Here is a 26,424-nt window from a genome sequence, read left to right on the forward strand (position 1 = left end):
ATTGAAATGATATTGTGGAGACCGATGAATTTACAATTCATAAACTAAAATGTTAAATCTTTCATTAGATCTAATGTTACTTTTGAAATTATACTTGCTCTTAAATTGAGTTTAGAGTTTAGAACATTGTAGTGAACCAATCTTATTATAACTTTTGATAAGTATGGAGAGTGTAACCACTAATTAAAGTTTCTTATCTTTTGTGTTACTTTTAAATTGCACAATGTCATTGTCAAACAATGTAGAAGTATGTGAAATAACTATTTAGAAGCATCCAATTATATGCTATATAATATGATATGACAAGTGATGTAAGAAAGAAAGAAGACATATATCACATCTCACGTTCAACAACTCTCCAACATTGACACCAATTTTCTTATGTCATTGGAAATAAAACTACATTCAATATTCATAATAATGATAAGAGTGAATTAGTGAGCGAGGCATGTGATGCAAGCTAAGTTAGTGTGACTTGTAGATAAGCATCTTCTCTTTTGGCTTCACTCTCGCCGCTCCACTTCTCTATTTTTTTTTTTAATTTTCTTGTTTTGATTATCCCATCTCTTTGTCTTTATACATGATTCAGCTAAAAAAACATTCAAAATTAGTAAACGTTTAGTCCTTGTGTTAAATCTCTTTTCTCTACTTCTAATTCTCTCATAGACTCAAATCATAGATTAGATAAACCTGAAAATATGAACTCCCCGACCACAAAAATAGATGAGGTGGATTATAAAACCAAAAAACATGACTAAACCTGTGAAGAACATGTGAGCATAGCGGAAGAAGGTTTTATATGCTAAGTGCCTAAGTGCATTAGGTTAATCACGTGAAAAGGCAAATGCATAATTCTTCTTCTGCATGCTAAAACATGCCCTTTTATTTTCATGCTTAATTATCGAAGCTACATTAATTATGTTGCTACTTCATGTACTTTTTATCTCCACTTTTTTAATGTTTATTTTCTGCTATAATTATGAATCCTCATTAGCTGGTTACTTGTATTTAAAGTTAAAAAATGCATAAATGCATTTTATACTATTGTATACTATATATGTAAGGAGTTCCAAGACAAATACTGAACAGAGAAACACACCCAAAAAACACGAGGAATAAGATTAAAAACATAACTGACTAGAAAAGGCCGGAAACAAGTTCGACAAGTTAAATCAAACCTTACAGTTGGTCTTAATTTAAGAAAAAGAAAAAATTGTAAGCCAAAAAATTGAATATAGAAAAATCCATAAATCTAGAATCATAAAAACACAGGTTATTAATAAGGCATTTTTTAGCTAAAAACTTTGTAATTAGGAATTTCTGTCCATGCTTATAGATTTAGATACTTTTATTATTGTGTATTGTCGTTTCTAACCCTGAGACTGTGTAGCTTTTCTTGTTCTTTTCCCGATCAAAACACAAAATCTCTCCGCCACTACCATTTCAGATGTCCGATGAACTCAATGAATTGAATCATTTGTCTTTTGAACAAAGAAAACTAAACCCTAAGGAAATTATGTCTTGTGAACCCAAGGGCTCCAATTGTAAACACGAATCTGCTAAAAACTTCCAATTTGTTTTTAAATCTAAATCAAATTTGAAAACTATAGGTTTAAAATTAACAAATCTTGAAAAATTGCAGCAAAAACTATCGATAATCATTCTAAGTAAGACGACTGAAGCGTTTAACGGCAATCATGTGACCATTACGCGGAGATCACCATCGTTGTCACTGGGCAAATCGTCGTCGTCAATCACCCCAGATCTCATTTGCAGTGTCGTCTTCTTCGTCTCATCTTCTCATCGCCACCAGATCTCATCATCTTCACCAGCATCGTTCACTGGATTTCATCGTCACCGCCAGATCTCATCATCATCACCACCATCTGGTTCATTAGATCTCATCATCACCACCACCTAATCTCTTATAAATCGTCGTAGGCATTCATATAGGGCTAATTCAATTGAAGGAATTGTGTTTATGTAGTTGGAGGGAGAAGATCGGAGTATCATCGTTGTTTTTACACCAGCGACTCAAGAGAACAAAAAAAAAAGTTGCGACAAGGAGAAACAATCAATTGTTTTAAGGACAAATTTGTCTTTTTAACATATTAAAAATACCTAAATCTATAAGTACGGAAAGAAAGTCTTATTTCTACAATACCTATATAAAAAAAAGTACCGATCTTGTAATTAATTCTAAAAACATACTACGAATTTCTGACAGAATTATTTTTTTTCTGAGCATATTAAGCAATCCAAAATTTTAACTATGAGAAAACTGAAATAATGTAGTGCTACGTTAAAAATAAATTATGGACGTTGCAAATATTTTCAAATGTTGGCCTCTAAATTTTGTTGTGAGAAGTTCAGAACTTCTTAAGTTATCAAATGAAGAGAAAAAACTGAAAAATTCAATTTTAGAGATATAAATAGAGATGTATTGGAGAAAAATCAACTCCAAACTTCATTTTGGAAATGGAGATCGAGATGGTCTTAGTAAAAAAACTTCAAAGTACTCATTCTTGTGTATAGAAAAGCGTTGGCATCAGCACCGCCCCTCTATTATTTGTACTCATGGCCTCATTGGTCCAACTCATTCTTTTCATTTCAATCTTATATTTTTATTATATTTCTTTAGCATTTTTCAGTTGCATACATTTTCTCTTTTTCTTTTCAGCTGCATAGTTGCATGGCATGCATGAATCGAATGTATGTATCAAATGAATGAACTGAATGAACCTCATCAAGAGATGTCAGTAAAAAAAAAAATGTATGACGAATCCAATTGGTGGCACAAAACAAAACAAAATTAAAACAGTATGCTACAACGATACAAGGTTACCAATCAAAGCCAACAGAGAAACTCAATTACCAATTAAAGTCAACACTCCACTTGCGAAGTATAAGTGATAAGTCCTATCGATTGCCAATTTTTATAGTTTGTTTCTTTCACGTACAAGTTGATGACTATTCTTATATTTCTACATGTCCAATCATTTAAACATGCTTGATGAAGTCTTGTTTATACGAAAAGCTCATCTGCTAAACACAAAATGAGAAAAAAAAAAAAAATCTGGATCAATAATAGATAACATAATTAATTATTTAGAAATAATATTTTTAAGCATATTGGAAACACGAGAAAATGGAGAGTTAGTTTAAGCCACAAGAACATAGCTGCCTCGATGATCTTTAAGTTCGGAGAAAGCCAACTCAAACATACGGACATTTAAGTTAGCAAAAACAAAACACACACACAAATGTTATGTTTTGGGGGTATAGGGGCAATACGCCTATATGATGTCGGACGTCCGAATCCAGGGACCAACGACTCAATAAGTGTATGTATGGTTTGGAAAATATATTACAGCTGTACTTTTTTTTATGTTCTGAATCGATATTAAATTAAATCAAGAAAAATACCCTAAAATAACACTAAAACAAGTTTTATGGACAATTATAGCACACATTCCATAAATTTCCAAAAGTAGCACTATTTAACACATTAAAATATTTAAAATTAATTTTTAGAATTTTGTTTTTTCTGTTTGAGTTCTCAATTTCACATTTAGGGTATAGTTTTGAGAGTTAGGGTTTAGTATTTTCAATTTAGGATTTAATTTTAAAAGATTAATTAGTGTTATTTTTGGAATTTTAGAGATGTTGTGTTAAGTTTAGAAAAATAAATTTATTTTTGTACTTTTTTGAGAATCTCCCTAAAATTAATAATACTACTTAGGGGTTGCAATGTAAATATTCTGAATACACATATTAAATCGTCGAATTGAATTGTCACTACTTAAGTATAGTAATCACTGCATATGGACCATAATGAACACTATAGCTGAGTGACTACACTCACTTTCTACTTTACGGCCATCTAATGTCTCTTGCTTGTGTTCTGTCTCTTCTCTTACTTTTGGTTTACTGCTCTCTCGCAGAAAATTTCAATCAATGTATATAAGACTTGACTACGTAAGACTTACCACCACATTTCAGGTAGGTCCACTAAAGATGCAACATGGTGAACCAAATTTATATAGAAATCTAATATATCATTTCCAACAAACGTTATATCATGCTCAATTGCTTGATTGAATTTACAATTACAAGTAAATAATATATATATGTCCGGTTTAAACGATTTACAAGTAACTAAAAAAAATAGTTTTATCAATGTAGTAAATTGATTATTTTGTACAATGCATCAAAATCATGTAATGTTATATATCTGTTTAGTGATCCAAAGCAGTAAACAGATTAGTGAACAAGAACATAAGAGATAGAGGTAAGCTATAGATGATAGTACTATTTTTGGTACTGTTAATTCCTCTAATTTTTTAGGATTGATAACAACAAAAACGGCATAATACTTACCGTTGCAGCTTTTAATATTTTTTTTGAGATGGATCCTTCTATAGAGAATACATAAATAGTTCAAATTAATCTTAAATTACGGATTTGTCAGTTGTGTATAATTATAAAATAGAAACGGTATGGAAAGCGCAGTCAGAGTGAGTGCCATATTTCGACCCGAACGTTTTCGGGATGCCCTAATAACCAACACTAGCGTTACTGAATTCTTTACTAATACTTTTAAAAGCCTACTTATAATACTTTTGATTAAAAAAAATATATTAAGAGAAAATTTAGTGAATATTAACTATGTAACTTAGAACTTCTTCTTTATACTATTATTAAATTTTAACCCGCAGTGTAATTTTCTAAAAAATAATAACATCTTAATTAATTTGTTTTTTTATATTTAGTTTGTTTTGTTTAATTAAATAATAATTTTGTTTGGATTGTCAATTATTAGAACAATAATAGGAGAAATAAATACATAAATATGTAATTTATAAGCTATCGTCGGATTAAGTCACAATTTTATCAATGATTTAATTGTTTTATAAATTTTTTGTTAAATTACCCTGATTTAATATGTCTAATATTCTTATATTAGTGGTATTGACCAAATAATTAAATGAAGATTTAACCCGTTTTTCAAAACCGAATTAATAATATTTTATATTTATACTAATATTAATTCAAATCGTCATGTTAATAATATATCCCGCTATATAACAACAAACTGTCATATTAGTGGTTTAACACGTGTATCAAAATCGTCATATTAGTGGTTTTTGTTGTGTGTTCTGTTTCGTTTGTGAAGTTGATATTTATACATGGAAAATGCTTGATGAGCAAGGAGTTTACGATCCGTAGCAATAAAAAAGAGATTTTAGTGTTTTCCTATTTGAGTTGATAACATTATCGCAGAATAATATTCAGTTTCTTAACACGGTATATACTATATTAAATGTTTTTCTTGATGCTAAAGTTAAATATACCCGATTATTGAGTTTCTAAAAGTTGGGTTCTCGTTTTTATGAACTTTATTAACGTTATAATAATTATTGTGATTGTAATCATTTGTTACTCAAACTCGGCTTTGTCATTTAAATTTAAGAGATCATACAGTCTCTAAAGATCTACTAAAATAGGTTGAGAGATTTTTATGGGATTAAAATTTTAATGCGTAGAGTTGTGTTTGGAACATCATAAAGTATAGATGGTGTCAAGCTTATTATGGCAATAAGTGTAAATAAATTTGTTCGATTAATATAGTTCCATTAAATTAGTTTCCAGGAATTGTTATTTTAGGAAAATAGTTAGGGGTTAATGTTGTAAATAAAACAAATTAAATAACCAAAACTTCAAGGGTATAACACAAAATGTACTTCAAAAATAATAATATAGATGTTAGAAATAATTTTTTTCGCGATTTTAAGAATAATTTAGTTATTGCTATTTTGACAAAATTGTAAGGATTAACTATGCAAATATGGATAATTTAAGAGTAAAACCCAAAATATAAATCAAAAATGTATATATAGATTCGGTTGTGTCATTTAAAATTGAAGAGATCCTACAGTCTCTACAGATCTATTAAAATAAAATTTGAAATTTTTATGGGATTAAAAATTGAATGCTTAGAGTTGTTTTTGGAACAATCGACATGTATAGATTTTGTCAAGCTTTGTATGGCAATAAACATATCAAATAAGATTAATTTTATTAGTTTAAATGAGTTTCCAGGAATTGTTATTTTAGAAAAATAGTTAAGAGTTAATGTTGTAAATAAAACAAATTAAATAACCAAAATTTTAAAGGCATAACACAAAATGTACTCAAAAAATAATAATATAGATGCAACATTCCCTTGTAATTCGTTATTTTAGTATTAAAAAGGAACCAAGAACGTAATAACATGGGAAACCTGCAGCCTTACTTGGCTTTGTCAGGTACTGTGTGTGTGGTCGAATTTGAGGAACATTTAAGAACTTCAAGATGCATCCACCGCCCCGGCCCTTTTGCTGGTTTCTAATTTATCGAACATTTGACCATATCGGAGAAAATTACTAGAAGTAAATCCATATATCTATACTAAAATAATATGACACAATTTTGAAGTTTATTCTAAATATTATTTTTTCTACACGTTGCAATTTGCAAATAACAGAGTTAGATCGTAGGCAGAATATAAACACATCTCTATGTTACTTTAGATAAAAAAGACCCAAAGATTTTCTGGCTTCACGACTTTTGAGAATGAAAAATATACAAAGCTCTAACCATCGTAGTTTTGACATTACGATCGGTTTATTAGATGGGCTTGTTGTTTTATTGCATTGCTGTAACGGCAGCCGCAAGTATATTTATTTGTTTGCTTATTGTAGATATCTGTGTTATGACGCTGCGACAAACACTGCGACCTGCATCTAATATTTTTAAACATTATTTCGATTCAGCGGTTAAAATTGTAGACACAGCCGCTGCCACAGTCGCCTCGTCAACCAAACGAACAAGTCCATTGTATTCGGTTTCAAATATTGGTTACATATAATTTTGTGATATTTATGATTTCTCTCGTATACGTTTGTAAGGATTTGAGTGGATTTTGTGTGTGGAATTGAATAATGAATAGGGTCTTGCCAATTAAAAACAAATCAATAAAAATTATATGCACAATTAGATGCATAACTCGACTCTTTGAGGGAATGCATTAACTCGAGTCTTTTAGGTAATAAGATAAAAATATTAGATTTTTTGAAACATTTTTTCTTCTGTAAGCATAAGTTCATTTTTCTACCTTTCGTAGCAGTCATACATTTTCTCTATTACATAAGGTCATTTTACTAATATTAATAATTAACAAGATACACACCTAAATTTGGGCTTAATTATATTGTACTTAATGGCCCAAATGGCCTTCTTTGACTTTTTTGGTGACTTACTCGGTCACTTTGGTCACTAGAGCTTCATTTGTTCTTTTTCTCAGTGATCATCTTCGTTTCATCAATTTTGACACGAAAGATGATCTATCACAACACTCCCGTTCCCGGCCATCCAGTGTAGGGTTTTAAAGCTCGATGTCTTTTACTCTTCCATGGATGTACTTTTCTTCATCAGGTGCCATTTTATATTTGTTGTGTTGTTGTAATATTAACTTACTGGTGGTTATCCTTTTTTGTAAAAGTGTATACACTGGGGCCGTAGAAAGTCTTGTTAAGAGTGAAAATTGGTTTCTCGATGTGTTTCTGGAGGATTGAAGCATCGTTCATAGAGAGGATCAACGTTTGTTTGTTACTTTTCTTTTTGGAATATTTGTTCGGTGAATGATGAAAGAGTCTTTGAACTTTTTGTTATTAATGTTGCATGTCTTTGATTTACATTTTGACATATGCATGTGTAATTTTGTGATAATTAAAATCAACCCTTAAGTCGCAAATGAGATGACTAAAATAATAATCATTACTATTTTTTGTAATCCACCTTCCTAGAACAATCTACTTACAAAGATTTGGCTGTGTCGTCCAACAATTCTCCACTACAACAAATATGTACATTGATAGCAGACGGATATAGCTCATTTTCCGTCACTGCTATGAAAGATGAGATTTTTTTTCGCTTACTTTTTAATAGCATCTTATTAACGCTATGATAGGAAAATTATGTAGCGGGAAACAAAAGTGACTTTTGTCCGCCAATACTTAGTGAAATTATTCACTTAATCGCCAAATAAAAAAAAAACCCAAAAACTCGACACACTCTCTCTCTCTCTCTCGTTACAACCTAAGCTCAACCTAAGAAGATTTCTTCTTCTAAATTCTCTGTGTGTGCTCAAATTCTTCTAAATTTCTTATCAATTCTTCAGTTTTATCGCCGTTTGTGAAAAGCCCCAATTTCGCCGTTTGTGAAAAGCCCCAATTTCGCCCTAAATCTCCATATCCATCGCAATTGATAGCTCGAATCCATTTTTGAGGCATGTCTTTCTTCTTCCTCCTAATTTCGTTATTTGTTTCGATTATTTGTGATTTCAAACAGCTTTTGATTTCGATAAGGGTCAGATTTAGTTATCTGTTTTGTTAGGGTTCGATTTATCTAGATTTATTTCGTTATCTGTTTTTTAGGGTTCGATTATTTACAGATTTTGAGAATGTGGAGTTTCGAATCCATCTGTTTTGTTAGGGTTCGATTATTTACAGATTTGACTCAAAAATAGCTTTTGGATTTGAGTATTTGCGCCTTCATAAACTGAACGATTTTTTTTTTTTCCCAAGTGTTGGTGATTGAAATGTTGGGGAACTGAAGCTTCTCATTTCTCTGTACTCACACAACAGGTTAGTATCACTCAACCAATAGTTAAACATTATTATTACACACGAATATTGGTGATTGCTATGTTTTGTCCTTTGAGTCTGATTCGTATAAATAGTGATTAGATTAGTGAGATTTTACACAGTTAGATATTGGTTTAAGAGCATCTGTATGTGTCTGAAGTAGTGCAGTATTGTCTGAATTGTTGCTTAATGTGAGCTTTGTATAATATGTATCTCTATTTTATCTATAAAGGTTAAAATTTATATTATAACATATAATGTTGGACAAGGCATGGGTGCATCTATGCAGGTAAGGAATTATATTTCATAATTAGGTTTTATTTTGGGTTTGGATACTTTAAGATGTTCTTTTAGTTATGATTTTTTTCTTTAATTATCCATTGAAGAGCTGATCCTGGTTATAAAAGTGGAGCTTGGAAATTTGTAAGGGATGTGTCTGCGGCTTTAGGTGACATAGAAATGATAATATGTCCTTGTAAAGACTGTCGTAATGTAGTACGACAGTTAAACAGTGTTGTGGTTGAGCATCTTGTAATAAGAGGGATGGATGAGGCATACAAGGTGCATAGTGATTGGTATCATCATGGAGATGTGAAGTCAGTAGATGAATTTCAAAGTAAACCAACTCAGTGGAATGAGGAAGTTTTTGAGTTATATAAAGCTGCTGAATTTTTTGATCAAGAGTTGGCTTTTAGAGGTGACTTAGCTGACCAACCTGTGGGCGACTTAAGTGAGATTGCAGAGGGTGAGGACCAACAAGAGGATGAGTTCCTTGCAAAGATCCGGGATGCTGAAACCCCACTATACCCTAGCTGTTCAAACCACAGCAAGTTATCGGCTATTGTGACTTTGTTTAGGATTAAGACACATAATGGCTGGTCGGATAAGAGCTTCAATGAACTGCTTCAGACATTGCCAAGCATGTTGCCAGATGGTAATGTCTTTCACACATCATTGTATGATGTCAAGAAATTTTTAAAGAGCTTTCATATGGGATATGAAAAGATCGACGCATGTGTTAATGATTGCTGCCTCTTCAGAAAGAAGTTAAAGAAGCTTGATAAATGTCCCAAATGTAATGCTTCACGGTGGAAGACTAATAAGCGGACTAATGAGGTAAAGAAAGGTGTCCCACAGAAAGTATTAAGATATTTTCCAATTATACCAAGGCTGAAGAGAATGTTCAGATCAGAGGACATGGCTAAGGACTTACGGTGGCATTACACTAACAAGAGCACTGATGGAAAACTTCGACATCCAGTAGATTCTGTTACATGGGCTCAGATGAATGAGAAGTATCCTTCATTTGCAGCTGAAGAAAGGAACATACGGCTTGGGCTGTCCACAGATGGATTTAATCCATTCAACATGAAGAATAGTAATTATAGTAGCTGGCCTGTGCTATTGNAACAACGAAAAATGTTGAACGTTATTTCCTTTATTTTGAACGTTAGCAACAACGAAAAATGTTGACCCTACGTAATAAGTCTGAGGGACATAAACAAAAATGTTGTATTATTGCTAGGCGAAAGGTCATATTATACGTTTTTCTTATATGAGTACTCATATGATTAGCAAACATTTATAACAATTAATTTACTAAAATTCGTCGTTGTGCTTCATTTTCATTGACTAAAACATGATTAAGATTTATGATTATGTGTATATCGAAATCATGTTGATTTCTATACGTCAAGTTAGCTTACGCATTTACTTACACGTACAAACAAAAGTAGTTTATAATGTTTATCTCGAGTCCAAATAAATATACCTTCTTTATACCAAAAAGTAGAGATTCGTTTTCACATAGATATTTATTTATGATGGATATTGTTTTATCCTCTAAGATGCTATGTAGATGGACAATGAATACAAAAACAGCCATTGTTGAAAAGGCATAAATGTTTGGATGTACATAAAAGCCTAATAAAATCGGTGGTTGGAGGTCAATTAAGAACCATAGACCTAATCCATCTCTCGTCTCTCCCTTTATATATACGCACACAACTTATCAAAGTTGTCCCAGCTAACAAAGTTCTCTTGTTCTTAACCATGGTGGTTAATCAGAAGATATCCAGCCTTGCATCCGCTATGAACGCCAAGATCATCGGTTCTGGCGAGAAATCGATGGTCCTTGCACACGGTTTTGGAGGCGATCAGTCGATATGGGACAAGATGATACCAGTCTTGTCCGAATCTTTCAAAGTTTTGGTCTTTGACTGGCTTTTCTCTGGAACCGTTAAAGACCAAACTCTTTATGACCCTTCAAAGTATAACTCCTTTGATGCCTTCTCTGACGATCTCATTGCTCTTATGGAAGAGTTGGAGTTTGGCCCCGTCGTGTTCGTAGGCCATTCCATGTCGGGGATGGTCGGTTGTGCTGCTTCTATTAAAAGGCCCGACTTATTTACAAATATTCTTCTTATTGGTGCTTCTCCCAGGTAAAGCTCGCTCTTAATAATCAACCGTACTTCCACTTAATTATAATAAGAAGTGAAAATCAAAGACCTGTGTGTAATCCAGTTATAAGGCTATGTTATCATTTAGGTCTATATATTGGATATATATAGTTAAAAAAGAGGTTAATCATGATGTGAATATATCTGTAAATAAAATGAAGAATTATGATTTGCGCTCGAAAGAGAGGTCTAAAGTGATACCTTTTCATCGATCGTACAATATTCCTTTGTGAATATGTGTTTCACGAGAAAAGACAAAAACGAAGTATGCTTTACGATAATATATTATATTAGCTGATATTTAATGATTTTTATGTGGATGATATCTATATGACATATGTAATATGTACGTGTAACTGTTACCAAGTGTTGAACATGTGGACATGATCAGCTTTTAGCTTGTTGGATGAATATGACATATGATCATCACATCTTGTCCTACTTCTAACTTCCCTGCAGTCTACGCATATATACATAGATGCATTTATATATGCTAGCTACGGCCTACATGCATATCAATATATATGTCATGTGTATGTGTGCTTTATATATATATATATATATATACATCTCCTGTCTCACATCGAAAATTAATTATATGAAACCTAATATGATGATATATAACTATCATATGAATCAATCTATTAATTTTACTGTCGATGGTTTTTGAGTTAGAACTTAGAAGTACTAACCTTAATATATCACGATTCACGTGGACCACTAAAAACTAAAAAAGCTCTATTTCCTATATATAGAAAATTATTGAATGGGAATTAATTGTTTGAAGTATCATATTTTGACTGATTACTTTAGATATTTATTATAATTATAGGCGAGGAAGTGTAATCAATGCAAAAGTTGATAATGTTTGACTAGAAATATACGTCTAATGCAACGTACAAATTAATATATAAAGATGATCAAATTTAGTAACGTTACTAGATTGAAATGCATATAGGTACATAAACTGTGAGGATTACGAAGGAGGGTTTGAGTCAAAAGACATCGACACGATCATCTCAAACATTGAGTCCAACTACGAGGCATGGGCGGTTGCTTTCTCCTCCATCGTGGTCGACTCGAGAGACTCTGTCTCAGTCCAAAGATTCGAAAAGTGCCTTAAGAAGATGAAGCCCGAGACGGCTCTTGCCTTAGCTAAGATAGTGTTTGGCAGCGATGAGAGAGAGCTTTTGGGACAAGTGTCAGTGCCTTGCCACGTCATACAGACAGGAAACGACGTCGTCGTGCCTCTGTCCGTCGCATACTTCATGCAGGAGAAGATTAAAGGGAAAACGACGGTGGAGATCATCGAAGACGCGATCGGGCATTTCCCACAGATGACATCACATCTGCAGCTGCTTGGAGTCATGAGGCGTCTCCTCGGTTTTTAAGGCTCTTAAATATAATTATATAATGAGCTTTGCGTCGGTTGATCAAATATTCTTCTTGTGTATAATATCGTATTACTAGTATAATGAAGTGTGTCCATCAGTATCCAATCTAATCGTCTAATACTATTTTCCACCAAACCCATGAGAACATGTTTGAGTTGCCACCGAAACATCCATCCTGGTCGTAGGTGAAAAAGGCGGTTTAGTTCTATCTATCCCACATGAGGAGAAAAGAGATATCCATAATCGATTTTTCGCTTATGTCCCACTTGTCGTTTGTCTTCTACTCTTTAGTATGAGTGGAGACACCAACATCCAAACTATCACAAAATTTCATCAACAAAACATTACAAAACTGTCTCACAATCTCAAAGTTTTTAAGGATGAAAGCATTCAAGTTTTTGTCATGACTTACTGTATACGCCAACCGCAACCCACTCGTTCACAACCCTTACCCAAGTACTCGTCCATCCCACGTCAATCGTCCACCTAAATACAGAAGAAGAAAAAACAGTATGAGTTGAAGTCTCAAGATTCAAGCTGAGACTACAAAAATCTCACAAAAGCTAGAATGAGAAAAACATTACTTTTTCATGGGGTGATGAGTGTTCCAACCAATGAGTAGCATAGCGAAGTACATTGCTCCTGTGGCAAACACAAAATGGAAGAATCCATATCCATATGGAACACCATCTTCCTCTTCTCCTTCTCCTTCTTGATCGCTCTCAGTTTTCTTGAACTGGAAACATTGTGAGTCTATTCCTGTAGAAAATGTGGCGATAACCATTGCAAGTAGCGCAACCACAAAGCTCTGCACAATGGTACTCAAAATTAGCATATTTATGTGTGAATGAAATTAAAAAACAAATTAGTCTTAATTAAGAGGTTAAAAGACATTACAATGATGGTAAGCCAGTCTGTTCTGCTCGAAGCTGCTGCTTTTCTGTTGCAACTTTCTCCCACTGGTTCACTGCACGACATCAAAGAAACATTATAGCTCCACTACTTGTGCAACCTTCTAATTAACTTTTCTAGTTTTTTTTCGTTCAAATGCAGAACTTGAATAGAAGTGGATCAAACGTTCAAAAATATAATAAGATGTGTTGGAATTTTTCTGATTATAATTTTGAAACTTTTCCAACATCTGAAACAATGAGATTTACTATAAACCAAAGATAAATCTCTATGAAAAGACTAGAAAAGGATTTTATATTCATAGGAACCTACATCTTTTGATTCGATTCCTAATTTCCTAGGATCCCTAAACCTAGAAACCCAACTCACAACGAACTTTGGAGAACACTTATATGTAAGTCTAGAACCCTAAAACTGAAACACATAATTCATCATCATCGTCCCCTTTGCTTGGAGCTTTCTCAAGCAGGAAAGCTTAGTTCTCTGTTGCTGCCGGTTTGTGAGGAGAAAGAGCAATCGGATTTAAGGTTGGGATCTGCGTCTCCTTGAACCTGAAAATATCGTTTAAGATTCTGAAACCGATGTCTTGTTGAGTCACGAGAAACGTTTGCGTAAACTTGCCCCTCACGTTATCTTTCTTCCTTGTCAAGTATCCATTGACGAACACAATAACACGATCATCCTCCATAGGATATGGTATACCAAGTGAAGTCTCAATCTCAGCCGTGTAATCTTCGTATCGCATAGCCAGAAACTCATCTTTCACTTCTTCCCTAGTCCAGAAAGTTTTCTTGACATGGGTTACAGGATCACGACGGTTAAACAGACAGGGTTCATTATAGAAGATATGAAGATAGCGAGGTGCTTCGTTAAGAATGTAATAGTAATGCTCCACAAAGGCATTGCTAAGATTCTCTGCATTATTTTTGTTCTCTGACATATCTCCAGGAAATGAGAGAGAGAGAGAGATCTGACGACAGAAGCTTAGAAACAAAGTAGGAAGATGGTGATGATGAATGGTTTCTTGACCTATCTTCTCCACCATATATATAGTGGCTAAGGACACCCAAACCAACTAAATTTCCTAATCATACTCGACTAGTACTAACTCCTAATTCCTAACCCATATTAACTTTTAGAGAAGTTATCTAAACCACAAAATAAATAAAAATAGAGATGAGAATAAAATTATTATCCTCGATTATAGATATATACTAATATTTTGAGCTGATTTTGGTTTGTATTTTTCTCACCAAGAATGCAGAAATTGGGAACACAAACATATCTATAAAGAATATATTTGTAAATGTGATGAAAAATAAATATATAAGATTATATCATAATAAGATTAGATCAAATAATTCTAGCTAATGATGATATAATTTGAATTTTAAAGATCTAATTAGACCGGATTATCGGTTTTAAATTTTAGACATTGTAAAAACAGAGATGATATGAAACATAGCATACCTTCGAATGGCGCACCAGCAGACAAACACAACATAGAGTCCCATTAGAGCTGGAGTCAAGTATCCAGCATTCACCTATTGGTGTTGAAAAAATCACATTAATAATAATAATAATAGATACAAAACACAATCACAATAACAATCACATTATATGCATAATAATAATAATAATAATAATAATAATAATAATAATAATAATAATAATAATAATAATAATAATAATAATAATAGATACAAAAAAGACTTACTTTAGGGTGAAGAGCTATGCTTGTCATGAGTTGGATGAGGAACAAAGTCCATGTTATAAAGAATATATTGAGAAGACATGACGAATCAGGCGCATACCAGACGTACATCAAAATCACTCCTACTATGCACACTGTGTATGAGGAAGTTGATAGTATCATCACATAGACACGGCTGCAAACATTAAGTGTGTTTGCTTGATTAGTACTAGAAAAAAAAACAAAAAAAAAAACAAAATTTTCTTGTAAATAAGTATCAAAATAATCTAACCATTTTTCTGTATCTTTTTGGGACTGATAGCATTCGTTAAGCCATTGAATGAAACTGATCACACTAATTAGTTGTATTAAGAGAAATACCCTGTAAAGAAACAAACAACAATAAGATTTTGGGATTTTTCATATAGTATATACTCAATGTAAAGTTGGACTGATAAATGAAAATCTTACCCTGCACCAAAATGGGCAATCTCTCCTACAAAACCAAACCAAAGAAAAAAGACGTTAGTCTTCGTGCCAATTGAATTTGAAAGAGAATTTTAAATAGTAATATTCTCATCAAGCCTAACCGTAAAGGTTAATAATGGAAGAAGGAAGCAAGAAGGGAATGATGGTTAAAGCAGGCCACAAGATGAGCTTAGCAAACCACCATCCAGAATGCCATCTATCTCTTGACGAATGCGTTTTCGACGTGCCAAGAGTTGAAAGAAACATAACGAAGTAGAACAACTGATGACTTAATGGTCAAGGTCAAAACAATTTCTAAGTGACTTAATGAAACATATAACATTGACGTAGTTAGATTAGTATGTAACGAATGGACCAAGAAAAGGATACAAAACATCCCAAGCTAACCCTTAAGACTCCTTCCGTCCCCAAACAGTTTTCTCCGCCTTTACAGTTCTTGAATACTGCAATATAATCAAACTTATATAAGTACAACGAACAAGTGATGTAATTTATATTTGAAACATGATCCAAGAGGGGAACATACTTGTCACTTTTCGTAAGGCACGCCGACCATAATCACGGGCAGCCCAAGCTAGTAGATTCGCGATGAGGAAGATCAGACCATATACATATCTAGCCATCCAGGGATTGCAGCCATTGCGGAACTGATGAAACCATGATCCATTTTTGATTGCTTCATAGCTATCGTTTCTGCTGCTTCTACTGTTGTTGCTAACGCTTGTACCGGTCTCCATAACTCCTTATACTTACCAGACTCTCTTCTCTTCATGACATTAGAAGATCGAAAGATATAAGAAACATATTACTGAGATTTTTGCACCAGAAATCAGTTTCTTGGATAGAAATCGTCAAGAACCAAAAAAAAGACAAAACAGGAGCGATCGACAAGCTTCCCCTGTCTATGTCCTTGTCCTTGTCCGAGAGTTTTCGTCCTTCAGATCAAAAACCTGTGAAAGTAAACAATGAAAATTCAAGCATTTGCAAAAACAGAGTCGGCAAGAACAGAACAAGAAGACAGAAGAACGAAGCAAAGGATAAGAATCTGATTCCGTTATCAAAACAAAGAGAGGAGCACATACAAATCTATTCAAGAAACGGTGAAGAGATTGCAATTTTGTAGATTTCAAGTGGACAAAATTCATGATTTACATGAGAAACATCGGTTGTCTATTCTCAAAAAATATCACACAGAATTCGTTTCTCAACAGAAAGCTATCTCATTTGTTTTCTGTTTTAGCCGAACATAAAACAGAGAATACGTATAGTGCAAGTAACCCTTTACCCTTCTTTAATCTTAAACTTAAAAAGCAACCTTTTATAAGCATCAACGAGAATCCACAATAGATGGCTCATTTTAATCCGAGATTGCAACTTTTAACCTTAACCATGTGAATAATAAAGACAAAAGAAACAAACCAAACTTGAAAAAGGAAGCTACAAAATCTTAAGACAGTCAAGATTCTTAAGACTTAAAACTCACAAAGTCAAGATTTGGCAGGAACTGATATATAAATTTATATACTAATCCAGAAAAAAGAAAAAAAAGCAAGAACCTTTTGTGTTGTAACTATAATTTGCCGTAATGATAATGGAGAGGCGTGGATAAACAAAGAAGCACTAAGAAAAAAACTTTAGTTGACAAGGAAACAAAAGGTTAAGAGATCAAAAAGCGAAAACGAATTAGAGATCTTATAAAAAGATAAAGGATTCGGAATTTTTTTATGCAATTTGTAAAGACTTGAAAGAGAAACGTGTTGGTACGGATACAAAATTGGGCAGACGAATCTTACAAATATGAATGGGTAATGTAATGCTAAGCAGCAACATCCGATGCCCTTTTCTAGGGATTCATATAGAGTGGGGAGACACATACCTCCACTAAGGCACTAAGACGAGTTGAAGAAAAAAAGTGACAATTGTTAGACTATTCCCCCATCTCACCAAAAAAAAATCTAATAAAGAATAATTTCATCTACAATATTAGGATAACATAGATTATAAGATCTTCAAATTTCCCATTTTTTGTTAGAGAATCTTCGAATTTTTATTGTTATTGAATTTTATAGTATTTATATACTTTTTATGCTGATTGATCAAATATATATATATATATATATATATATATATATATACTTTTTTTGCTTTCCAATGTTCCCATCCATATACATATGATTTGATCTTGAAATTCCGAGGCTCAAGAAAAAAAAAACTTAAGACCACAAACCTTGTAGGTTAGACGGACCTAATAAAATCGATGGCAATTTAACAGTTCATGGCTTTAATTTTAGAGGTAAGAAAAAATGAGTTTCGTGTTTTACGTGGATTTCGTGGTTTAAAAAATGAACCATCACAAGTGGAGGTTCAAATGGCCTAAATCGGCGTGGGCATAATGTTTAAATTAAATTTATAAATATGAATTTTAATTCAACGTACTATTATACGTTAAAAATAAAAATATAAGTTTACAGTTTAAAATAATAGAGTTTTATGAGTTTGATATTTTGGATAGTAAATAATAATCTTTCGGTTTCAATTTAACTGTCGTTTTAGAAGTTAAATTTTGTTTCAGATTAGATGTCATTTTATGTTTTGATACAATTTTTTCGTAATCGTATGTTTCAGTTTTATATTTATTCGTTTAACTTATTAATTGATGATATCAACTAAAACAAAATAAAAATATAAATAAAAATTTGTAACAAGAACTAATTCAAAACGGAAAGAAGATATTTTTTGTTATGGAAAAAATCCACCGTGTTTATATTTTTACGTATGAGAAAAGTTTAAACTAATTTTTTTTCTTAAAAACAAAAATCCAAAGAAAATCAATAACTCGTTTTAATACCTTTGTATAAAATTTTGGGATATAGGCAGTATAACTGTGTAGATCTAGTGAACATTTATAGCTGATCATTCATTAGCACGTTTCCACGTTCATATAGATTTAGGAGTAATGAGCTCATGGCCTTGTCATTATGAAATACATAATACTCTAAAGCCTCTATAAATTAATAATGTTGGGACCAAGACATTTTATTAATTAATAGTAATATTAATTTATCTTTAAATTAATAATTATTAATTTATCTATAAATTAATAATTATTAATTTATAGATTTATTTTTAATAGTTTAACTTTTAAAAATTATGAATTGAGATAATTTTAACAATAATTTCAAAATTTTATGGTATTGGAATTGAATTTGTAATATTTAGAAAACATTATTAACAATAAATTACAAATACAATAGACAAATTAATTTAAATACATGACATACATAAAATTAAATTTATGAATAATAATATAGATTGTTGTATTTTAATAGTCAATCAAACTATCAAAATGTAAATGATGGATATCTAAAAATTGAAAACTTAAAAAAAAATATAGCTATATTTATGACATGTTACAAAATATTTTCTATCATTATAGTTTGAAAATACAACATAACAGTTGTTTTGTCGATATGAGCTTTAGGAGAAACATACATTATATATATATATATATAAAAATTAGTACTAGATTTGGATCCGTGCTGTAGCACGGGTTGAAATACATTTCATTATTTTCAAAATGTTATATATGTAATTGTTTATAATATTATTTGGATGCAACTCATGCAAACAATTTTTATGGTAAATATCATTCATGAAATGTAAATGTATTATGTAAGTCTTATATTGTTAATTTTAACTCTTGCTAGAGTATATAAAATTATTAACCCGTGCTAGAGTGTGTCCAGCAGCTTTCGTGCTAGAGTATATAAAAATTTAACTCGTGCTACAATATGTAAGTCTTAAAATTATAATATAAATAAAAGAAATTTCAATCCGTGCTCTAGCACGGATCCTAATTTTTATTAAACATTGTGGTTTATCAGTAAAATCTGTGGAAAATAAATTTGTAATATTGTGTTTAAAGATCTTTGGAAACCACTTGATATAGAACTAAAATCTTCCGAAAATACAGTTTAGAATATCCATGATTTTATTTGTTACCATTAATATATCAATTATCAATTTGGAATATCCCCAATTAAGATTGACCCAATATTTAGGTGTAACCGATTAATATATGAATTAATCTATAACCTATCTATAACCTATTTATAACCATTTATTAAAAATATAAAATCTACAAAAATTATGTAGTGTACTTCCGTTTTATTAAATAGAGGACGGTATATAGAGAGAATATAGCATAATGGTAAATTTGACCCTAGGATAGAGGTAGCTAGCATGTGAAGACTGAAGATGTGTGGTATTGGTATTTGTAGTCTAGGTGTACATCAGAATGTTTAGATGCTCGGCAATAAGGAATTGGATTAGATTATTTAAAAATATAGGTAGGCCATCATATGGACCTCATCAAATCGTTCGTGTTATAAAGACAACTCTTGAAACCAAAACAAAAATTGTTGGGAGTTAGTATATCGTTTTCATTTTACCTAAACTGGAAAACAAACCCGAAATAACCGATATCTAAACCAATCTTGCACTGTTAGAAGACTAGTAAAACCATAATACCATATAGTCAAGCATACATTATACTATATCATAAAGGTCTTGGTTGTTTTTTTAAATAAACATTTGAGTGTGTTTTCATTGACTCCACAACAACAAATTGGACAGCCAATAGAAGTTGAAAAATGTGTGTGTATGTGTGTGTGTTCTCTTTTGACTCAACGAAGAGAAAAAAAATTAGATATTGAGTTAGATTGCAAAAGGAGGAAAAACAAAACGTAAAACAATACTTAACTATTACATGTGTTACAAAGGAATCAATACTAAATGAGTAACGCAAAACCTTGATTTCTTAACTAAAACGTAGAACAGTTGTAAATTACATATGTTTCTAATAAAAACAAAACAAAACAAAAAAGTACCAAATTTTGACTAGCTCAAAACGGTGATTTCCTAACAACTTATTCATACTTTGACAAAGAAGGTCAAAATCTGTCAGTAGCTCGTTCTCATGTGTTTTTTATCATTAACGTAAAAAATTTGAAATTCATAATTATGTTTAATTTTTACGGATAATCTTGTTGGAAAAGTGGGATAATTAGCAGAAAGCAAAGAGGCAGAAAAAAAGTGTGGGAACGAGTGGTCCCTCGATGTTCCACAACTTTGCAAGTGTTGGAACTATTAAATAGCTCCGGCTAATTTCCGGTGGCTTTTCCGGCGAGGAGAAACGGAGGAAACTTAATTCGAATGTCCATTAATTACAATATCACATATGTTACACCCGAGATAACATTCATAATATCATAACAAGCACACAAACGCATAAACATGTTCTTTCAAATCTCAAAAGATCCAAAAACAAGAACGAAGAACAAATTAAAGAAGATAAAAGAAGGAGGGAGAACCTGTAAATCTTTTCGTGTCTTGAATCTATGAAGCGAGATTGGATCTGGAGATGTTGTAAATAATGTTGTGTGTTGGCAGTGTTGCTACCTCCACAAGCTTCTTCAAAATGTGAAACCAAAGAAAAAGAAGATAAAGATAAAGAGAATGAGAGAAATGTGAAAACGAAAAGAGAATAGGTTTCAGGTTTTATGATCAGAGAGCTTTTGCTTTTAGAATACAGTACTTATTATATACTTATTATATACAAATATTATATTTATTTTTATACATAGCTTAAATTTTTGTGAAGAGATCTTTTTTCTTTTTCTTTGTAATTTGTTTTTTTCCCGCCGTTAGCTTCCTCTATCCGATACATCCACCTTAAATATATTTCTTTATAAGAAAGAAAAAAAACTGATATCATTCTTTATAAACCACAAGTATATTTGATAATATATCAAAAAAATGAATTCATAATTTTAAAGGAACATAAAAATTACTAATTTGACAAAAAAAAACTACATATAACCGTGAATGCCAACTACCACTATACAAGACAGAAATTAAGAATTTATTTTTATAACACACTTTTGTTTACAATGAATAAACATGCTTTGTAATTGAATATTAAATATCATAAAAAGATTAGATAAAATATGTCTAGTGGTGATGTAATTGAAAAAAATAACATGCCATAAAACTTAAATTGTAATGGTATTAAAGTTTAGACCAGACAGTTAATTTACCACAAATGATAAAAATACTATTAGTACTGACTTCAGATTTGTTCTTTATGATTTTGTTATTATTAAACGTGAACGTGCTTGCTCTGTGATTATTTATTGCCTTATAGCTCGATTTTTTTTCTTAGTTAGCTTAGTTGTGGTGTTTGATTGAACGAAACATTTAATTATTAATATACAATCATACAGTCTAATTTTTTCTATTAACTTTGAATTTTAGAGTCCCATTAGTTTTATAAAATTGTATATTTTAGATGTTGCAAATATATTAACAAATAATTACGTTTGTGATAAAAGAATTTGCATAAATAAATTCAATAATTTTGATAATTCTCATCACTGTGATAAGAGTTAGTAAAACAAAATGGACAGGTAAAGATCTTCGGAAATTTTGGGTATGTGTTTTAAAAGAATTAAAAAAAATTTTAAATGTATTTTGGCTAAATTTCATTAATTTTGTAAAAATTAAATAATGAAACACGAAATACAAGTATTAAGTTTAAATCCTTTGCCCATTCTTTTATCTGTTGGATTAAATTTAACACTCTCAACTATGTCAGAACAAAAAGCATGTGTTCGACGCTGATCAATTTAGAATACAAGTTGTCAAAACTTGTGTGATTCTTCTTTAAGAAGATGAAGACAGAGTATTGTTCAAAAGAGGATGATCTATAATCCTTTAAAAGAAAGCGGTTATATGACAGAAAATTCTAAGATACAGAGAATGATGTCACTATTTTCTCTCAATGTGTTTTTATATTTGGTTGTCTTTACTGATAACAAACATAGTTCATTCACGATCTTTGTATCTAACTTTAACAAATAAAATCTAATAAATCATTTTAAGTTGACAAACACATATAGATTTTAACAGGACCAATCTAGATTTTTTTTTTTTTTTTTGGACAACAATGATTATATTCTTCAAACAGAAACATTACAAGGAATGAGATAAAGTATCCCAAAGTTAAGTCGATTACAGATACAAATAAAAGCTTTCCCCAAAGCAATAAGCATAAATAAGAGTAAGGTAGACATCAAGCAAAACTCCATGAGAGCTATGAAGCAAGTGCTAAGAAACACTTGGAGACATGTGGGATCATGGTTGAAAGATCGGACATCATTGAGGATCTCGAGAGATGACAGGAAGGTTACGGTCAAAAGACACAGTGCCGTTGGTAGACGAGTCAAGGCCAAGGAACTCACTGGAGTGGTGAACACTAGCAGGATCAAAGACATGACATGGATTTGGGGGCCGAAGACCCATAAGGTGGTGTAGGTGATGGTAGTTGTTTGCTTAACAAGATAGTACCTGAAGTAATTCGCATGAGACTTCAAAACCTTAGAGGTATTACAGTTCAGGATAGAAGCTAATATCAGGATTTGCAATAAGTAAGTGTAGAACCGTAACATAACAGGTAGATCCTCTCTGCCATGGAAATGGTGATCAAGAATTCTACACATGGTTAGTAGTCAGTAGGACACTGGTGAATAAAGAGCAGACCTTGCTTCGGAGGAGAGGTTGGTTGCAGGGCATTGGGTGTATGAGAGTGCAACAATGAAGCTAAAATCAGGTGCCAAAGGGTGATGTAAAGTCGTGCTAAAACAGGCGGGTCCTCTCTGCCATGGAAATGGTGATCAAGGGTCCCACACAAAGCTTGCAATCGACAGAACATGAGGACATAAACAAACGGCCTGAACTTCAGAGGCGGGTATGATTGATGGGATTTGGGAGAGACGCGATAACTCCAGATTTGGGGACCAATAGACAATGTCATATGTTTAGCAATAGCCATAGTTCTAACATACCCCTTGTACAATCAAGATAGACTAGCTAAGTGGATTCTCTGATGCAGTCTTCGAACACCGAGGATGGCCAAACAAACTAGTAACAATCTAGAGGAGAACAGAGGGCTAGATAGAGAGAACATGGGAATTTGGAGGTATGGCAAGACCATTTGGGAAGCCAACAAGCCGAGTTCGGGACCAAAACTCATCCGCAGGAATCCGGTGGATATTGTGGATGGCCAGGGGAGTTGATTCGTGCAGCGGCTAACCGGAGAGGAGAAGAAATTCTGCTTCTCTGGTGGGTGTGACCTTGAGTCCGCGGAGCTCTCAAGGTGACATGTATCTGTAAAGAGAGTCCAATAGCAGAGGCAAATCGCACTTCTGAGAGGCTTCCCGTCAATCATCGACTCCGACGCCACCTGGGGAGGTTCGGATGATGTTGCGGAACATGGTTCTTCAGAGGCGGAGCACGCTCCGGATCGAGAGAATTGGTGGTGTAGGGACTTTGAAGGCGTCGACGGAAGGATTGGGCTAGGGTGTAAGAGGATGGGGTTCGCCAGACTCCACATCCTTTGATCTGAGAGCAAAGGCAAGCCTTCTTCGTCTGGATCTGGGTTAAAGGTCGAGGACTGATAAAAACTCAAAAGGGGAAAATAAAAGGGGAAGACAAAAATAACAAAGGGAATAAAGGAACACATGAAACAGCAAAGATTCGAAGCGGGTGAGAAGATCCGACGCTGGCGAGCCGGAGCTCTACCGGCATCGGAGAATAATGGTGAACGCGGCACTTCGAGAATAGTGCCTGAGAGAGAATATTAGGGCGAACTAACACTTCTCGTCTCTTGACCAATCTAGATTATAAAATGTATAAATTACAAAACATATCAAAAAAGTGTCTAAGCCACATATTCGTTTCTCAAAAAGTTTATGAGTTCAACCTTCATTTAAAATTACATTTTAATATATTATCTACTTTTTGTATCTAATTTACTTTGTTAAATTATAACTGAAGAGTTTATATGTTTTCATCATAACTTCTCGGGAAAATCCCATAAAAAACCATCAAGGTGTCAATGACTTCCAATTTAAACCTCCAAACTATTATATTCCCAACTAAAATCACCAAATTGTCAAATTTCTTAAATCAAACCTTCAAAGTGACAATCGTGTTCGCGAATCCACATTTTTCACTAGAACTTAGTTAACTCCGTCAAGTAAACACTAACTCCATTCACTTTATTAATTAACATGCTTTTCAGAATTTAGGATTTTAAACGTGAATAAAAAGGTGAAGACATTACAAAGTAAAACATAAACCATTCCATAAACATAAACCATGTTTATACAAAATGCTTCCGAGTCATTACAAAAAGACTGCAGTGTCTAAAATGCATCTTCTTACGTGTAAGTCTTTTTTTTTAATTAACCCCAACCCCCAAATCTATTTGATTTTGGGAGTTTTTCTAATTTTATTGTTGTTTTAATTATTTTAATTGTTTTGTTAATAGAAAAATATATTAAAAATTACATGTGGATTATTAAACGACTGGAATTATTATTCACTTGATGGGGTGAACTATTTCGTTAACAGAGTTAACTTTTCCGGTGATAAATGTGGATCTGCAAACACAAATGCCATATTGAAAGTTTGATTTAATAAATTTGACACTTTGATGGTTTTAGTTGGGAGTTTAATAGTTTGGAGGTTTAAACTAGAAGTTAGTGCCACCTTGATGGTTTTTATGGGATTTTCCCTTTCTTATTATATAAAAATTACCTTAACATTTATTCCCGGATCAACTAAAATTAGATCAAACAACTTTCTGTAACCAAGATAAAAAAATCACACAAGGATATCAATCTGAAATTTTGATAACTCTAATATAGTTGTCGGCTTTTAAAATATATCTTGAACATAATAATGCTATCATATAAAGTTCCAATGACCCTGATCCTGATGCCCAAACGAATTAGAAAGGCTCGAGACTCGTATACCTTCTTGATTAAAGGAAGCTGACAAACCCGAACATTCTCATTTTGCGTTATCTTATAAACATATATTAATTATATCAAACTACTTCAAGGTCAAAATGAAAATTAGCTAGTAACACACTTGGTGAAATGAAACATTGTTTCTTTAGTCGAGCTTTTGGTTGGAAAAGGACAGCGCGGAAGTGTACCCTGATCGAAACTCTATATATTAAGCACAATACCAAAATCAGTGACAAGTAATTCATTAGTATAAATGAAGGTGGTGATTGGTGAGTATCATATAATAAAATATTATATATGTACTGTATATACATTTTGACTGGATATGTGAGTGTAAAACCAATAACATTTAATAATCTGCAAAATACTTAAGTCGTAGTGAAGCCTTCTAAGAATCACGTTGGAAATTCATCTACTCCAAAGCAAAGAATGCCTGAGAAAAGGCATAAACAAATATACAAGAGAAAAGGCAAAAGACTACGCAACTTCATGTGTTAAGTTTTTGTCTCAGATGTGGAGAAATTATTAAATTTTATGAATACGTTAAAAGAAAAAAAAAATCAGGAAAATTTCATTAATATGTGAATATTGACTATCTCAACTAAAAATGTAAACAAACTTACAAATTACTATATTGCATCTATGAACTTCCTGCTGATCTACCAAGTTACGATCAGAATTTTGATGGTGGTACTGCTGGTATTGAAACTATATAATATACAAGGTACAGACATCATAAAGCATTGAGATTGAGAATAATGTATCCAAGTTGGAACTCACCTCAGATGTTACAAAATCTGGCACTGACGTACGTCGAATTGCGTAAAATGGAATGCATATCTTGGAGGAGTTTCACCAACTTTAAATTTAAATGAGAGAAGAAAGTATGATATCATAATAGAGAAATTATTAGAA

The 26,424-nt window shown here is 32.3% G+C and overlaps 4 protein-coding genes across 6 annotated transcripts; 2 read left to right on the plus strand and 2 right to left on the minus strand.

Annotated features, from left to right (window-relative positions):
* On the plus strand, positions 8,203–10,160 carry LOC104707578. Its single transcript, XM_010423953.2, has 2 exons — positions 8,203–8,687; positions 9,074–10,160. Exon 2 carries the CDS (start codon positions 9,147–9,149, stop codon positions 10,158–10,160), a length of 1,014 nt encoding a protein of 337 aa, XP_010422255.1. The 5' UTR covers positions 8,203–8,687; positions 9,074–9,146.
* LOC104789494 (probable esterase KAI2) lies at positions 10,598–12,640 on the plus strand. Its single transcript, XM_010515186.2, has 2 exons — positions 10,598–11,128; positions 12,105–12,640. The coding sequence occupies exons 1-2, from the start codon at positions 10,740–10,742 to the stop codon at positions 12,535–12,537; spliced, it is 822 nt and encodes a 273-aa protein (XP_010513488.1). The 5' UTR covers positions 10,598–10,739; the 3' UTR covers positions 12,538–12,640.
* LOC104789500 (probable serine incorporator) lies at positions 12,626–21,222 on the minus strand. 3 transcript variants are annotated; one of them, XM_010515191.2, is made up of 12 exons: positions 21,007–21,222; positions 16,161–16,584; positions 16,004–16,077; positions 15,736–15,895; positions 15,617–15,641; positions 15,438–15,527; positions 15,170–15,341; positions 14,923–14,996; positions 13,438–13,507; positions 13,125–13,348; positions 12,953–13,026; positions 12,626–12,857 (listed from the first exon to the last, which is right to left on the minus strand). In XM_010515191.2, exons 2-12 carry the CDS (start codon positions 16,369–16,371, stop codon positions 12,796–12,798), a joined length of 1,236 nt encoding a protein of 411 aa, XP_010513493.1. In that variant the 5' UTR covers positions 16,372–16,584; positions 21,007–21,222; the 3' UTR covers positions 12,626–12,795. The 3 variants fall into 3 exon arrangements, with proteins under 3 accessions (XP_010513493.1, XP_010513501.1, XP_010513497.1); XM_010515199.2 differs by lacking the exon at positions 21,007–21,222 and adding an exon at positions 17,191–17,292; XM_010515195.2 differs by lacking the exon at positions 21,007–21,222 and adding an exon at positions 16,717–16,905.
* On the minus strand, positions 13,514–14,907 carry LOC109125675 (putative G3BP-like protein). Its single transcript, XM_019227897.1, has one exon. The coding sequence runs from the start codon at positions 14,495–14,497 to the stop codon at positions 13,928–13,930; it is 570 nt and encodes a 189-aa protein (XP_019083442.1). The 5' UTR covers positions 14,498–14,907; the 3' UTR covers positions 13,514–13,927.

This window comes from Camelina sativa, chromosome 1, assembly GCF_000633955.1.
Source record: "Camelina sativa cultivar DH55 chromosome 1, Cs, whole genome shotgun sequence".
Lineage (NCBI taxonomy): Eukaryota > Viridiplantae > Streptophyta > Magnoliopsida > Brassicales > Brassicaceae > Camelina > Camelina sativa.

Excerpts from the sequence above, each read along its gene's own strand:
- LOC104789494 (XM_010515186.2), top strand. The coding sequence starts at position 10,740 with ATGGTGGTTAATCAGAAGATATCCAGCCTTGCATCCGCTATGAACGCC. Across the intron at positions 11,129-12,104 it reads CTTATTGGTGCTTCTCCCAG|GTACATAAACTGTGAGGATT; the intron begins GTAAAGCTCGCT and ends AAATGCATATAG.
- LOC109125675 (XM_019227897.1), bottom strand. The coding sequence starts at position 14,497 with ATGGTGGAGAAGATAGGTCAAGAAACCATTCATCATCACCATCTTCCT.
- LOC104789500 (XM_010515191.2), bottom strand. The coding sequence starts at position 16,371 with ATGGAGACCGGTACAAGCGTTAGCAACAACAGTAGAAGCAGCAGAAAC. Across the intron at positions 15,896-16,003 it reads GGGTTAGCTTGGGATGTTTT|TTGTTCTACTTCGTTATGTT; the intron begins GTATCCTTTTCT and ends TTAAGTCATCAG. Across the intron at positions 15,528-15,616 it reads ATTGCCCATTTTGGTGCAGG|GGTATTTCTCTTAATACAAC; the intron begins GTAAGATTTTCA and ends GTTTCTTTACAG.